Source organism: Ascaphus truei, chromosome 8 (genome assembly GCF_040206685.1).
Source record: "Ascaphus truei isolate aAscTru1 chromosome 8, aAscTru1.hap1, whole genome shotgun sequence".
Lineage (NCBI taxonomy): Eukaryota > Metazoa > Chordata > Amphibia > Anura > Ascaphidae > Ascaphus > Ascaphus truei.
Genome location: NC_134490.1, coordinates 49,773,512 through 49,788,104, shown reverse-complemented (window position 1 = coordinate 49,788,104; position 14,593 = coordinate 49,773,512). Strand labels below are relative to the sequence as shown.

Here is a 14,593-nt window from a genome sequence, read left to right as displayed (position 1 = left end):
AACTATGTATATGATGTGAACGTTGCCTGTATACTGAAAAATGTGCGCGCACATCTTAGTGTGCGCACGCACTTCACGCTTGGCTGCACTAACTGTTAGCGCATGCGCAAAACAAAGCGTACGTTGTGCGTTCAATACATCTTGAAAATACCATTAAACATAAAATCTTTATTTCAAATACAATGAATACGAAACTACATTCGTTCTAAACGAGTACATCTGTATTCTTTTTAAACAGACGTGTTTGGACAGAAAGGACGGCCGATAACACAATGCGCAAATGCAATACGTGTGACGTCATGTTAAACCAGCGTGAAACGCACGCTAACACTCCTCCCACTCAATTAACATTCGGCTAACGCCCAGTGAACGGCCCCAGTGTATGACACAGTGCAGTTACCGTAACTATAACAAAACAACACAGCCAATAGGCTTTGAGGCGCGCACGTCGCTTGGGGGCGGGACTTACATCCGTAATCCTTTTTAAGGACGCCTTGGGCCATGACAAGGGTCCCACGTCATACGTGGTGGACCCGCTTTTAAATGTTGCATGATAACAAAACAGGTATGTGTTAGAGTTATGTTAAAATGTTGCTAATATGGTTAAAGGGATAGGAAAGTACGTATATTTATTCCGCCAGCAATGTGTACTACTCTTTCAGGTTATACTATATTGTATTCGGCAACAATTTCTTTGTGATCGCTACATGTTATGCAGTCTGCAATGTTACGCTGTATCCACGCATTGAAAGGGAAAATGGTGGTTAAAAAAAAAAAACATTTAAACGCACAGTCAACGCATAACGGTTGTTATATTTACCATTCTTCTAGAATTAACTCTTCGTCTGGCTGCAACTGGTCGCTCCAGAAATGCAAGGCATTTTCATCCACGCTTGACCCACCCGCTGAATCCAGTATGACACACATCTCCTCCATGAAGCGCTCATAGGAATCGCCACTGCTTTCTTCAAACAATTGGTCGGGAGGTAGGTTAATTTCTTCTGGTTCCCATTCCAATGCATTTTCAGCTGAAAGGCTTGGTACATAATCATAGTACTTTTGTTGTTGTACAATGTGGGTTTCAGGAATGGAGGGTGCAGATATTGCAGCAGGTATCGATTCACACGGAACAGTAGTAGCGGATCCATTGCTATTGGCATTAGGAATAAATATGCCTTTCACAACAATATATGTGCCCTCTTTCAGGGTAAAATGCTTTTCCTTTGCAATCTTCCAGAAACCATAGGTGTGTTCTAGCTTATCCTGCACACGTTCAAAAAAGTCATTAGTTGATAAAGTGAATCTTATTGAGGAATTAAAATTCCGCGCATGCCTACGGTCTTGGTAATAAGGATATTTAGCTCGAATCAAATCATAGATTTGGCGTGTGCTTGCTTTTTGTCCGCGACTGTTTAAAATTGCTTCTGAAACCATGTACTTATACCCTAAAAGGGGATTCATATTGTTAACGAATTCATCAGCCATGTCAGAGTAGCACAAAAGATGTGTGCAGTTCTGTCTTCTTTGCTCATCAAAATGATTCTGCTCAATGGCTAACAAATTCCTGTGTTTCGTTTTCAAGGTCAACAAAAGTAACTACTTTTACTCCTTATTTCAAACGCCAATTGGATGTGTCCTTTTAATTGGTTTAACTTTTGTGGTTAGTGATAGGCGAATGTGGGAAAAACATGTATCATTTTTTTATCTCGTTTGTGAAAACATTCCTACACTTATTTCAGTAACATTGAGTTTTCTAGAAAAATAACAAAGAGCACTGTGTGAAAATAGTGCTTAGACAGCCATATCAGTAAATACACACACCTGCAAAATGAAATGTTTTTTTCCCACATACATTTCTGTGTGTATTTGAAAGTCTGGTTAACTACCTGTCTGCATGAGTTTAAATACGTGTGTATCTATATATATATAAATATATCTCTCTCTTAAAAAAATATATATATATATAAAGTGTATATTGTACTATATGTATAGTGTGTGTGTGTGTGTGTGTATATATGTATATGTATATGTGTATGTGTATGTATATGTATATGTATAATTCAGAAAATATGTCTTTGGCCTTGTTTTGTTGACTTCAGATTATCTAATTACTATTGTATGTATGCTGAAGACTGTGTTGTTTCCAAACTTTCAAGTATGTTCTTGTACACGTGAAGTTTTGGAAATGTTAACACTCCTAATTAATGAATAGTGTTATAAATATTTATGTTTTAATCGTCTGTTCAGTAATGGTCCACCAGGAGCCAGTTGCTAAGTTTAGAGAAGCTGCCATTGACTTTGCAGCAAAACATTGCATTTGGGTGTGTTAATTGATGTAATCATTGCATGTGCATATTATTTTCATGCAATTATAAAAGCACCTATTTAACTGCACCTATTTAACTTATATATATATAATGTATCTTTTTTTTATTTTTTTATATTGCAGGAGTACACACAACATATTGATGGCAGTAAGTAGGCCTTGTATGAAACCTATTTAAATGGTGATAAACATGAGTGAATTAAGTAATAAACATTTGTTTGCACCCAATAATGTTAGAGGCTCACACTTAGTATAGTTGTCAAACATTAGGCCTGTATTATTAAAATAGTGTGTTTTCACAAGGAAGCATGAAGTGTATGTTTTTTGTAAATACATCTATACCAGTTTAGATAGTACTATATATACACACACACACACACACACAGTGTGTGTCTGTGTGTGTGTGTGTGCATATATCAATACATACTACATATATATTAGTATCAATTCAGAGATGTTCTTGAAACAAGAACACATAAATGATTAAAGGACAACATTACAATGGCCACCAAAGGTAAGTAATATTTAACACAAAATCCTGCTGTACACGTACAAGAAAGATGTTTGCAGTTAAATAGGTGCTTTTATAATTGCATGAAAATAATATGCACATGCAATGATTACATCAATTAACACACCCAAATGCAATGTTTTGCTGCAAAGTCAATGGCAGCTTCTCTAAACTTAGCAACTGGCTCCTGGTGGACCATTACTGAACAGACGATTAAAACATAAATATTTATAACACTATTCATTAATTAGGAGTGTTAACATTTCCAAAACTTCACGTGTACAAGAACATACTTGAAAGTTTGGAAACAACACAGTCTTCAGCATACATACAATAGTAATTAGATAATCTGAAGTCAACAAAACAAGGCCAAAGACATATTTTCTGAATTATAACATTTATTTTTTTTGTTCCTTTTGCGAGCGAGTAACAGGCCTGCTTGTTGTCTCTTGAATTTTCCTTTTTCTTTTGCCACCAACTTTAGGCACAACAGAGCCACTTTGAGTGGCCTCTGGCACTTCACGGGCAGGGCTTGTGGCCAGTGACTGTTCACCTACGGGGCTTGTGGCCAGTAACTCACCTACAGGGCTTGTGGCCAGTGACTCACCTACAGGGCTTTTGGGCAGTGATTCACCTACAGGGCTTTTGGGCAGCGATTCACCTACAGGGCTTTTGGGCAGCGATTCACCTACAGGGCTTTTGGGCAGTGACTCACCTACAGGGCTTTTGGGTAGTGACTGTTCACGGACAGGGCTTGTGCCCACTGACACATGTGAGCAAGTTGGTAGACACTGCACAAGTGATGGTTGGTCTGTTTCATGTGTGTCTTGTTTTGTTTTTGTCGCCTCCTTTGTAGGTGTCTGCTGCTGAATTTGTACAGATGGCAGCGGTAGGATGTGATCAGGAACCTGCACAGCAATGTCTGCTACTTGACCGGTAACATTTGGGCCTGGTGAATGAATATCAGATGAATGTGGTGAAAACTGACCTGCATGAACAGATCCTGGCTGGGAGGTGTTGAATTGTGGTACATTAGTCATTCTCCAGTAATTAGCTTGTGTTTGCTGAACAACTAATGCTTCGAATGAGGTGTTGATTTTTTGCAACTGTTTAGGCACTTCAATGAAGACTCTGTGGAGATGTGCCAATTGTGAAACTGTTTCTTCCTGCAGTGCAATCATCCTTTCCAGCACTGTCATCAGGTCAGAATGGCGACGATTTTCTGCTTCCACAATTTTTCCCTCAGAAGCTACAATTGCATCATATGTGGTATTTGCTGGACGTTTTGGCGGTAAAACAGTTTCAATTGGAACCTCTTCATGGTCACTTGCTTGTATTTGTGTGTCTATGGCGGCGGCGGCGGCATCATCATCATCATCATCATCATCATCATCATCATCATCATCATCATCAAAATCCTCTTCATCATGTTCTACAAATAAATGTACACATTATTAAATGGCATGTTAATCTCTGCTGTGTTACTATGTAATTGTACTGTGTCATAAGTAACAACTAACATGTTTCTATACGTTTTATAACCTCACATTAAAAACTACCTTGACTTAAGAATAATGTTTGGACTCAGTATGAAATATGAGTGACTGAAAACTTGCTGTAAACTCACAACTCCTACATGATAGTTAACATCACTAACACAATACAAGTTGCCTTACACTTCATTTTCACTGACACTAAGTAATCCTATTTAAAGAAGATGTGCAAAACAAATAATGAACATGACAACATAACATATAGAAGAGCACATATTATATGGCCACCAACTGATACACTCACCTTCTAGGTGTGTTGAGCTGGCTGACCCAGGTGAAGACACTTGTTCAGTCTCAGGTGACACATGTCCTTCAGGGGCAACTATATATAACAATAACATAAGTTTTACATTTACATGTGTAAATATTGAACAAACAGTTATTGTATGTTCTGTATTTATGAGTACCTAACAGCATCATTTCCTTAACCCAAAATGTGTGTGTGAAAGTGAACATAAATAGTTGTAATAACAATGTACATGCCTGTGTGCTTAGAACTTTTGAGTTCCCTAACATAAAACATACTATGTTCCTGCAGTAATGCGTGAGGATAAATAGATAAAATTTGTACATAAAAATCATATGTTGTGTAGTGATATCAGTATCATAATGTACATAACTATCATGAGATGACCATTCACAATGGTTATCATGAAGGTGGTCATATTGCAAAAAGTGTTGTTTTTGGTAGAGGATATGTGTGGTACATTAATAGAAGATGTGGCACACATGAATGTGGCTGTGACTAAACAAGACAACACATGCAGTGTGTGATAATGTGTCGTTGATAGTAGTAGTTCAACTATAGATATGAGTGAACTAATGTGTGATGTACGCTTTGATAAGTAATGAGTTGTTGGGGCATTTAGTAGCTAAAGTGAAGCTTTCAAATGAGTGTGATTAACTTCAGTTGTGCTAGTCAGGTTGTAAGAACGGTATTCCCTTCCCCAAAAAGCCTAATCAGCCACACCTTTCAATTACTTGAAACAGGTGAAAATGGTGTGAACTAAGTTGACCCTAAAATCAGGCTGCAATTAGTGTGTGTGCTGAACCCCACCCCCTCTGTTGAAGTGTATGCTGTGATGAGATATTAATTGCAGCTGCTTTAACACAATGGTAGATGAGCTAAATAGTCGTGTGCAGTTTTTAAGTTATGAAAACAATGACATAACATATGCTACGTGTGCCTCATTATGCTGTCTGTATATGAGTTAAAGCAAAAATGGACCTTTTCATAAACAACTATAGATGTGTTAGTGCAAGTGATGTTTGTAGGCCGTTGCATGCAATATATTTGATGCATGCTTAAAATAGGCAGTAATGTCATGTTTGTCGGAGTAAAATAAATAAAATACACAATAATATTATACATATTTCTGTTCTGTACCTGTAGCTAGTAATAATTTCTCATTAACATGTGTTACACATGTGTACTACCCTGTTGTTCCCCATCTTCGCCCACCATCAATTGCTTCCACTGCAGCAATGCATTTTGGGAATTCACATGTAAATGAGCACGCAATGGCACGTGCTATATTAGTTACTGCTTTTAGTAGGACTACAACATATATGTCTATTTTGAGATATATATATATACAGAATCAGACATATACATATATAGATGCAGGTATGCTTATATTGTGAAGACAGTATAAAAAGCAGTGTAACTAAGCAAAATAACTGTAAGCAACGACACGCCTAGTACAGTAATATTTCTCACCTGGTGGAAATTGTGAGGGGTAAATTCCTATATCACGGTCACCAGGTAAGCCTTCCACGACGACGGGAAGTAATTTTGCCCGAAGCAGCTCCTCCAATGGACTTAATATGAGACGTTGTGGTGTGGGCCCACCTCCAGTGCCAGTAGCATGCACGCGTTGGTGTTGTATTTTCTTTTTCAATTTGGACCTAATATCATCAAATCTCTTGTGACAATTCCGCTTGTCCCTCACATGATTCCCACACGCATTGACACCAATGACTATTGTGTCCCACATTTCCTTTCTGCTTGCTGAACTTGTCCGCCCTTGAAAAACATATAAAATATATGAGGTAAATGATTAATAATAGAAGCACCAGTTTCCTACACTGCTAGCTGTTCCAAGAGATAGCAAACATGCTGTTTTATGTGTAATATGTGAAGCACATGAGCATTCACTACTAAACCTATACATGTAAGCAAGGTTGCATTCATATTGTATGCAGTTATGGCAAATTGACCGCCTGTGTTTAGTTGTCCTTGTAAGGCATGATAAAAAGCTGTGTTTCCAGACTAATTAACATAGAAAGATATTCTGAACCCATATTTGCATATGAACAAAACTCAGATGACCTAGGATCACATGTATTTGAATAATAAATGTAAAGGTACACTTACCTAGTAAATGTCCATATATACTGTCATAGTGCTCCAGAATGCCAGTGACCAGAGCTGTATTTTCCTGGTCATTGAAGCGAGGATTACGTGGCTTCTCCACACGTTTCTTCCGAGCAGGTTTAGGGTCAGAGCTTGGCTGGTGCTGACTGGACTCTCCTTCTTCCAATGGAAGAGCCTCCAAAAGCTGCCCACCAGCAAGCACGCCACCACCAGACACCCCATCAGCAACTGGGCCACCAGCAGCACTCACAGCACCAGCACTCCCACTCCTAGCACCAGCACTCCCACTCCTAGCACCAGCACTCCCACTCCTAGCACCAGCACTCCCACTCCCAGCAACAGCACTCCCACTCCCAGCAACAACACTCCCACTCACAGCAACACCACTCCCACTCACAGCAACAGCACTCCCACTCCCAGCAACAGCACTCCCACTCCCAGCAACAACACTCCCACTCCCAGCAACAGCACTCCCACTCCCAGCAACACCACTCGGTGCACCAGCAACATCACTCCCCTGAACAGTACGTTCACTCCGACGCGTACTCGCACGAGTAGCACTCCCACTCCCACCAGCATCACTCTTCCCACGCTTTGCGGGCATACTTCCAGCACTCACAAAAAACAGACAATTAATGTACAGCCAATCACACGAAACACTTCCACATATAAAACAAGACAAAGATGTAAACAAAACAACAATGGACAAAGCTCACCCAATACACAACAAGTCTCTCCGTCAATATGCAAATGTTCAATCAGCCAGCTCTGTGCGTCTCTCTCTCTCTCTCACTCCCAACAACACAGAGAATGATTAGCAGTACACGTTGCCTTTAAATATGGCGCGCAATCCAAAACATGCTTGTTTCGCCTGATTCAGCAAGATTTGTGATTGGGCAACCTATCAGCACCCCGCCACGCACGCCGATACACCTGTGTGTGATCGGATAATCATCGTGAGAGTGGGCGGATTTGTTTTCGGGTTGATTTTGAATGTATTCGGCACTTACTGCATACGGAGAGGAAAAATCGCCATTAACATGACTCATCGGTAAACTTGCCGATTTCACTTAATCGACGCTTACTGCATGAGGCCCTGAGTCTATTAGTGATGGTGATAAATAAATACCTAATATAAATTGTAAATATTAAACCAAGTGAAAATATTAGGCACAACCCTACTGTGGAAGTGAAAAATATACCATACATGAACGTTGGTGTACAGTATGCGAATGCAGCTCTTAAAAAGAGAGTGGCTCAGCACTCTCACAAACTAGAGATAAAAACAAGAAAAAAAGCGCAAAACACAAATCGTGAAATATATCAAAAACAGTGTTTAGATAAAATTGGTAAGTAATCTGCGTACATTAAGAATAAAGATCGTAAGCATTTACGTGTAACAACACGTGATGTTACCACACAGCAAAGTGGGAGACTTGGAAGTTGTCACTCAGGTAACTGGATCACTGCTGTAGCTCCAATTTCCCTGCATCTGGCGTGATGTCAGTATTTTGCAACCGGACCATCCAATATCTGGAGGGAGAAATCGGCCCGGGTCGTCTGGTTCCACAGCCCACGCTCAGCTCACAACACCAGCGTGTCCCACGTGGTTGTAATCCCGATCACAGGGGTACACAGAACGGATGTCCCGAACACAGTCAGCTCCGGCGACACTCGGCAGAGAGAATCAGTCCTTCAGAGCGCGCATGAATGACGTCACTCGTAGAGCGCAGATCCCTGATGAAGAAGCCTATTTGAGCTTTGAAACGCGTTGGATTTTATTTATCATTTTAATTCTATATGTGGTACCTTTTAATGGTTCTATCTAGCCGTATTGTGATTTTGGGACACTTTTGAGCAGCCGTTGTGCGCCTGTGCAGCCCCTGGTTCTTCCGGTTGGGCTTACACTGTGTCCATCTGCGCTCTACGAGTGACGTCATTCATGCGCGCTCTGAAGGACTGATTCTCTCTGCCGAGTGCCGCCGGAGCTGACTGTGTTCGGGACATCCGTTCTGTGTACCCCTGTGATCGGGATTACAACCACGTGGGACACGCTGGTGTTGTGAGCTGAGCGTGGGCTGTGGAACCAGACGACCCGGGCCGATTTCTCCCTCCAGATATTGGATGATCCAGTTGCAAAATACTGACATCACGCCAGATGCAGAGAAATTGGAGCTACAGCAGTGATCCAGTTACCTGAGTGACAACTTCCAAGTCTCCCACTTTGATTTGTGGTAACATCGCGTGTTGTTACGCGTAAATGCTTACGATCTTTATTCTTAATGTACGCAGATTACTTGTCAGTACTACAAGATTGGCGTAAAGCAGATGTGGTGCCTATATTTAAAAAGGGAGCTAGATCACAACCGGGAAATTACAGACCTGTAAGCCTGACTTCAATAGTAGGGAAACTACTTGAAGGTTTAATACGGGATAATATTCAGGAATACCTAATGGAAAATAAAATTATTAGTACAGTAATAGTCAGCATGGATTTATGAAGGATAGATCTTGCCAAACTAACCTTATTTGTTTCTTTGAGGAGGTAAGTAGGAATTTAGACCAGGGTAATGCAGTTGATGTGGTCTACTTAAATTTTGCAAAGGCTTTTGATACGGTTTCACACAAGAGGTTGGTTTACAAAATAAAGAAAATTGGACTCAGTAATAATATATGCACCTGGATTGAAAACTGGTTAAAGGACAGACAACAGAGGATTGTCATAAATGGAACTTTTTCAGGTTGGGCTAAAGTTGTGAGTGGAGTACCTCAAGGATCGGTACTGGGACCCCTGCTTTTTAACTTGTTTATTAATGGTAGGAAGGATCCGAAGATTCCAGCGGTGCACAGCTTGTAGAGATGAGAGACCAGCAAGGTGTAGATTAAAAATGAAATTTTATTGAAAAAACATATGGTATGGGGGACACACTCTGACGCGTTTCGGACCTGCGTGGTCCTTAATCAGTTTAATTGTTTATTAATGACCTTGAGGTTGGGATCGAGAGCAAAGTCTCCATCTTTGCTGATGATACTAAATTGTGTAAGGTAATAGAATCAGAGCAGGATGTAATTTCTCTTCAGAAGGACTTGGAGAGACTGGAAACGTGGGCAGGTAAATGCAAATGAGGTTTAATACAGATAAATGTAAGGTTATGCATTTGGGATGCAAGAATAAAAAGGCGACTTACAAATTAAATGGAGATATATTGGGGGAATCCTTGATGGAGAAGGATTTAGGAGTGCTTGTAGACAGCAGGCTTAGCAATAGTGCCCAATGTCATGCAGTAGCTGCAAAGGCAAACAAGATCTTATCTTGCATCAAACGCGCAATGGATGGAAGGGAAGTAAACATAATTATGCCCCTTTACAAAGCATTAGTAAGACCACACCTTGAATATGGAGTACAATTTTGGGCACCAATCCTAAGAAAATACATTATGTAACTAGAGAGAGTGCAGAGAAGAGCCACCAAATTAATAAAGGGGATGGACATTCTAACTTATGAGGAGAGGCTAGCTAAATTAGATTTATTTACATTAGAAAAGAGGCGTCTAAGAGGGGATATGATAACTATATACAAATATATTCAGGGACAATACAAGGAGCTTTCAAAAGAACTATTCATCCCACGGGCAGTACAAAGGACTCGGGGCCATCCCTTAAGGTTGGAGGAAAGGAAATTTCACCAGCAACAAAGGAAAGGGTTCTTTACAGTCAGGGCAGTTAAAATGTGGAATTCATTACCCATGGAGACTGTGATGGCAGATACAATAGATTTGTTCAAAAAAAGGTTGGACATCTTTTTAGATGGGAAAGGTATACAGGGATATACCAAATAAGTATACATGGGAAGGATGTTGATCCAGGGATTAATCCGACTGCCAATTCTTGGAGTCAGGAAGGAATTAATTTTTCCCCTTAATGGGGTTTTTTGTTTGCCTTCCTCTGGATCAATAAGTAAGTATAGATATAGAATAAAGTATCTGCTGTCTAAATTTAGCATAGGTTGAACTTGATGGACGTACGTCTTTTTTCAACCTCATCTACTATGTAACTATATGTAACTATGTAACTATAGTTTACACTCAAACTGCTGGAAACATTTGCAACAAATTATCCCAAATAGGAAAGTGTTGCAAGGATCTGCACTGCTGCGGAGGTGGGTTAATACCTGCTAGAACAGGGGTGTGCAAACTTGTTGAGCTGCGCCCCCCTGCCCAGGAGCCGCAGCGTTTGCGCCCCCCCCCTCCCAATGATTCGGCGTCAAATGATGTAGTGGGTCATGTGACCCGGTGCGTCTTTTGATGTGCATTGCCATGGCGATATGTGACGTCACATGACCCCGCTGTGTCATTTCACACCGCATTGCCATGGCGAAGCATCACTGAAGACCCACAGAGAGCAGGTAATTAAGTAAGAGGCCTCATTCCTCCCCCCCCCAGCACTTAATTTAAATGCCGTGGGGAAGAACGCGGGGCCTCTGTAACCGCCGCCCCCCCTAGAAATTCTACCGCCCCCCCAGTTTGCGCACCGCTGCTCTAGAGAAATCAAAGGATGCTTTAAAACTCCTTAAAAAATGGCATTAAGCGTTGAATTAAAAAAAAAAAAAAAACACAGCTCACTAATATCTAATACTTCAGATCTGATTTTATTTTAAATCATCAAAGCTTTCACATGTTTTGCTGCGTTATAACATAGCTTCATATTCTAATTGCACAGCTACTAAAGGCGAATTAAAATGGAACAAAAGGCTATGAAAATAATGCATCATGTCCAGTATGTGTACATTCATCCTGTTCTTTCAGTATGGAAATCTCATTATGGCTCATATTCTGCAATGTGGACATTTCCATCTGTTGATCATGAGAAGGTTGCTGAAAGCCCTTGGCTATCACAGTAGATATGTTCTGGTGCAGTGACAAGATTTTCCTCCCCAAACAGATGTGACTTACTGTACAAGCTCAAGCACCTTAGTCCATCATTTCCCCCCCATAATTATTACTAGCCTCATTAGTGTTAGAGAACCCAATAGAACAGTCTGTAGATACTTGTAGTGCGAAAGGGGTTAATAATAAAAACAGAGCAAGTTTTCTCCTTTCAAGGTTGCTTTTCATGACAGTGACTTCCTCTGTCCCCCTGGTGCAAAGAGTCACTTTGCTTAGCATGCACACAGTCGTGCCTTTGAAAGCTGAACTCAGGGGTTCAATTTTCAAAACGGCTTCGCCCATTCCCTGCCTGTGGCAATAACCGTTTGAAAACCGGGTCCGCAGAGCATTGCCTTAATTTGCTCCCTCTTCTTCACATGGTTGTGTTTTAATTAGATACAAAGGTGTCCTTTCTGACTACTGTTCACTCTATGGATGTTTGCAACAATTAATTCTTATTTTTTTTAAGTGTTCATTGTTTGCTGAGAAAGTAACCTTGAAGTTAAAGCTGCAGTTCAGTCAATATCGTGCATGTGTGTTTTTTTTAATAAATCAGTTCTGTAGTAAGAAAAGATACTTTCAGCATTTTCTGTTTTTAAAAAAACAACTTTGAAAGACCAATTTTCTTGTATTCTATTTTAACAGCCATTTGCTAAGGCACTGCCCCTTCATGTCCTGTCACAAGCTCTGGCACACCCCTTTGTCAGCCCTGCCCTCCCTCTAGCACGTGTCAGTGCAGGAGTTCTCATGAATATTCATGAGCTTCCACTGAGTGACAGAGGCAGAATATAAACATATGCCAGCTCTAATTATGTCACCAAATTTCGCCTATCAATACATGGAGAACGAATTGACTGGCAGCTATACAGTTCTTTAGGTAATTAGAGATTGCACACATGAAACTATTGAAGTAAAAAAATAAATTAAAAAAAAAAAAAAAAAAGACTGAACTGCAGCTTTAAGATCCAGACTTTTGAAGTGAGACAAGACAGACCCAGTTACATCCATCTACAAATAGTAAAAGTATTCATACCTGTACCGAAATAAGTCTATTTATTAAATGTTTTAGCAGGAAGTAATACATCGAGAGCTACCTCTCGTTTTCACGTATGTCCTCAATAGACAAGAGCCATATAAATCTAGCAATACGGAGATCTGAAATATAAAAAACACAATTTTTAAGATGTCCTGCAAAAAATGATTTATAATGAGTATTTCTCCCTAAACAGAAAAATAAAGTAAAATTTCAAAACGAAATGTAAGTGATGAGAAAAAAAAAAATCTGGAAGCTAAACATTTAACGCTCAGTTATTCCAACCTTTGGGACACGTGACTTTGAACCAGTGCTTTACCCTTTACCTTATGGGTTTGTCCAGAACAAAAATCCTTTAAAAATAAATAACAATGTTCATAGTAGCATTGTGATAGCAAGATTGCCCAAAAGCACCATATCTCCAGGTTGCAATTCTAACGCTCCATTTTTAATAACCTTAATCTGAACTAGGCCTCACATACAAGCGTTCAGATGTCTAAAGATGGCTCATAAAACTACAACCCTATAAAACAATATCATATCTATAAGTCCCTGATACAGTGACACAGCAGCCAACGGAGTGTACTGTTATATTTTGTGTCAAGTCTCTCCTGTATAGTCTGCTCTGTTCAATGGTGCGTTCACTGAAAGAACAGTTCTGTTTGGAAAGGTTACTATTACACCCCTTTCATTTGATCAGAATTCTCTGGGAAAATGTCCACTCCAGATAAATGCCGAGAGTTAGTAGTTCCTATCAACTTCTAAGACGCACCCAAGAAAACACTGTTCTCACAATTAAATCTTAACTTCGTGAAATAGGAAAACTTCCTAACTGGCATTTTTCTGTAATCTCGCCCAGTTTTCAGGGAATGTGGTTGTTTGAACACATTCATTGTTTTGACGGTTTGTTACAGAAGTTTATATTAAACGGTTTGTCATATTGAGAGTTCCTGTCAATCTCCTTCAGCAATGAATACAAGTTGTTTTGAGGGATACATGCCTTGTCCCATCAATGCGATGGTACTGTAGGTATGCCTGAGGAGCGAGCGTCAGATTATACAGCACAGACTCTCACCTCCTCACAGGTGATCGACTAATTGGTAGAAGCAAGTATTTTCAAACTGTGGAAGTTATTTTCCATAGATATGAAAGAGAAAGCAGGGGGTATGGTAAATATTTATTGTTAGCGTTTGACCGACATTTGTAACTAAAGATCTCCTCTTTTGAATGAAGAAATATGAAAGGGTTAATGATATTGCAAACGCCATGCAGGACGTTCAATAGAATTAGGAGAAATGGTTCATTATATTTCAGGCTTTTAAGCAGCATTAAGTGTAAAAAAGTTAGGGACCCTGAGGAATGTGCGTTGGTATTTAAAAAAAAAAAAGTGATAAAAGAATTTTTGGAAAACGTACAAGAGGAGAATGCAGTATTCCCCCATTACAGTACAGTGACCGCTATAAAATTGTTACCAAATGGTAATAAATACTAAATATAAATGTAGCAAGACTTATTGTGTGCGTTGCCGCTGCCGCCCGTGGTTGTGAAATCGCGACCCAGACTGATTAACGCTGCGGGGATGTCCGATCTAGAAGTAGGCACTGCCCACAGCGTGATCACGGCACACTCTCCTGGGCCTCTGAGACTTAAGCTACGGCCCTAGTACTCACTGTTGCACGCGCGCCGGGCAAGGTGGCGGCGCGTGAACGTGTGTAAGCTGCAATCTGCGCTCTCACCACTGAATGAATCTCTGCGATGGGACATGCATCGAGGGGGCGTGACCAGGACATACCACCCTCTTCTGCGCTCTGATTGGCTGCTATTTCCTTCTCTATGATTGGCTTGAGAAACTCTGCCCTATCATTGGT

At 40.2% G+C, this 14,593-nt stretch overlaps 2 protein-coding genes across 8 annotated transcripts in view; both read right to left on the bottom strand.

The window, feature by feature from the left end:
- VTI1A (vesicle transport through interaction with t-SNAREs 1A) overlaps positions 1 to 14,593 on the bottom strand; it is a 318,878-nt gene that overhangs the window by 30,717 nt on the left and 273,568 nt on the right. The gene's annotated exons all lie outside the window — the stretch shown is intronic.
- LOC142501685 (uncharacterized) lies at positions 3,218 to 4,978 on the bottom strand. The gene is made up of 2 exons (XM_075611882.1): positions 4,635 to 4,978; positions 3,218 to 4,269 (listed from the first exon to the last, which is right to left on the bottom strand). Exons 1-2 carry the CDS (start codon positions 4,729 to 4,731, stop codon positions 3,236 to 3,238), a joined length of 1,131 nt encoding a protein of 376 aa, XP_075467997.1. The 5' UTR covers positions 4,732 to 4,978; the 3' UTR covers positions 3,218 to 3,235.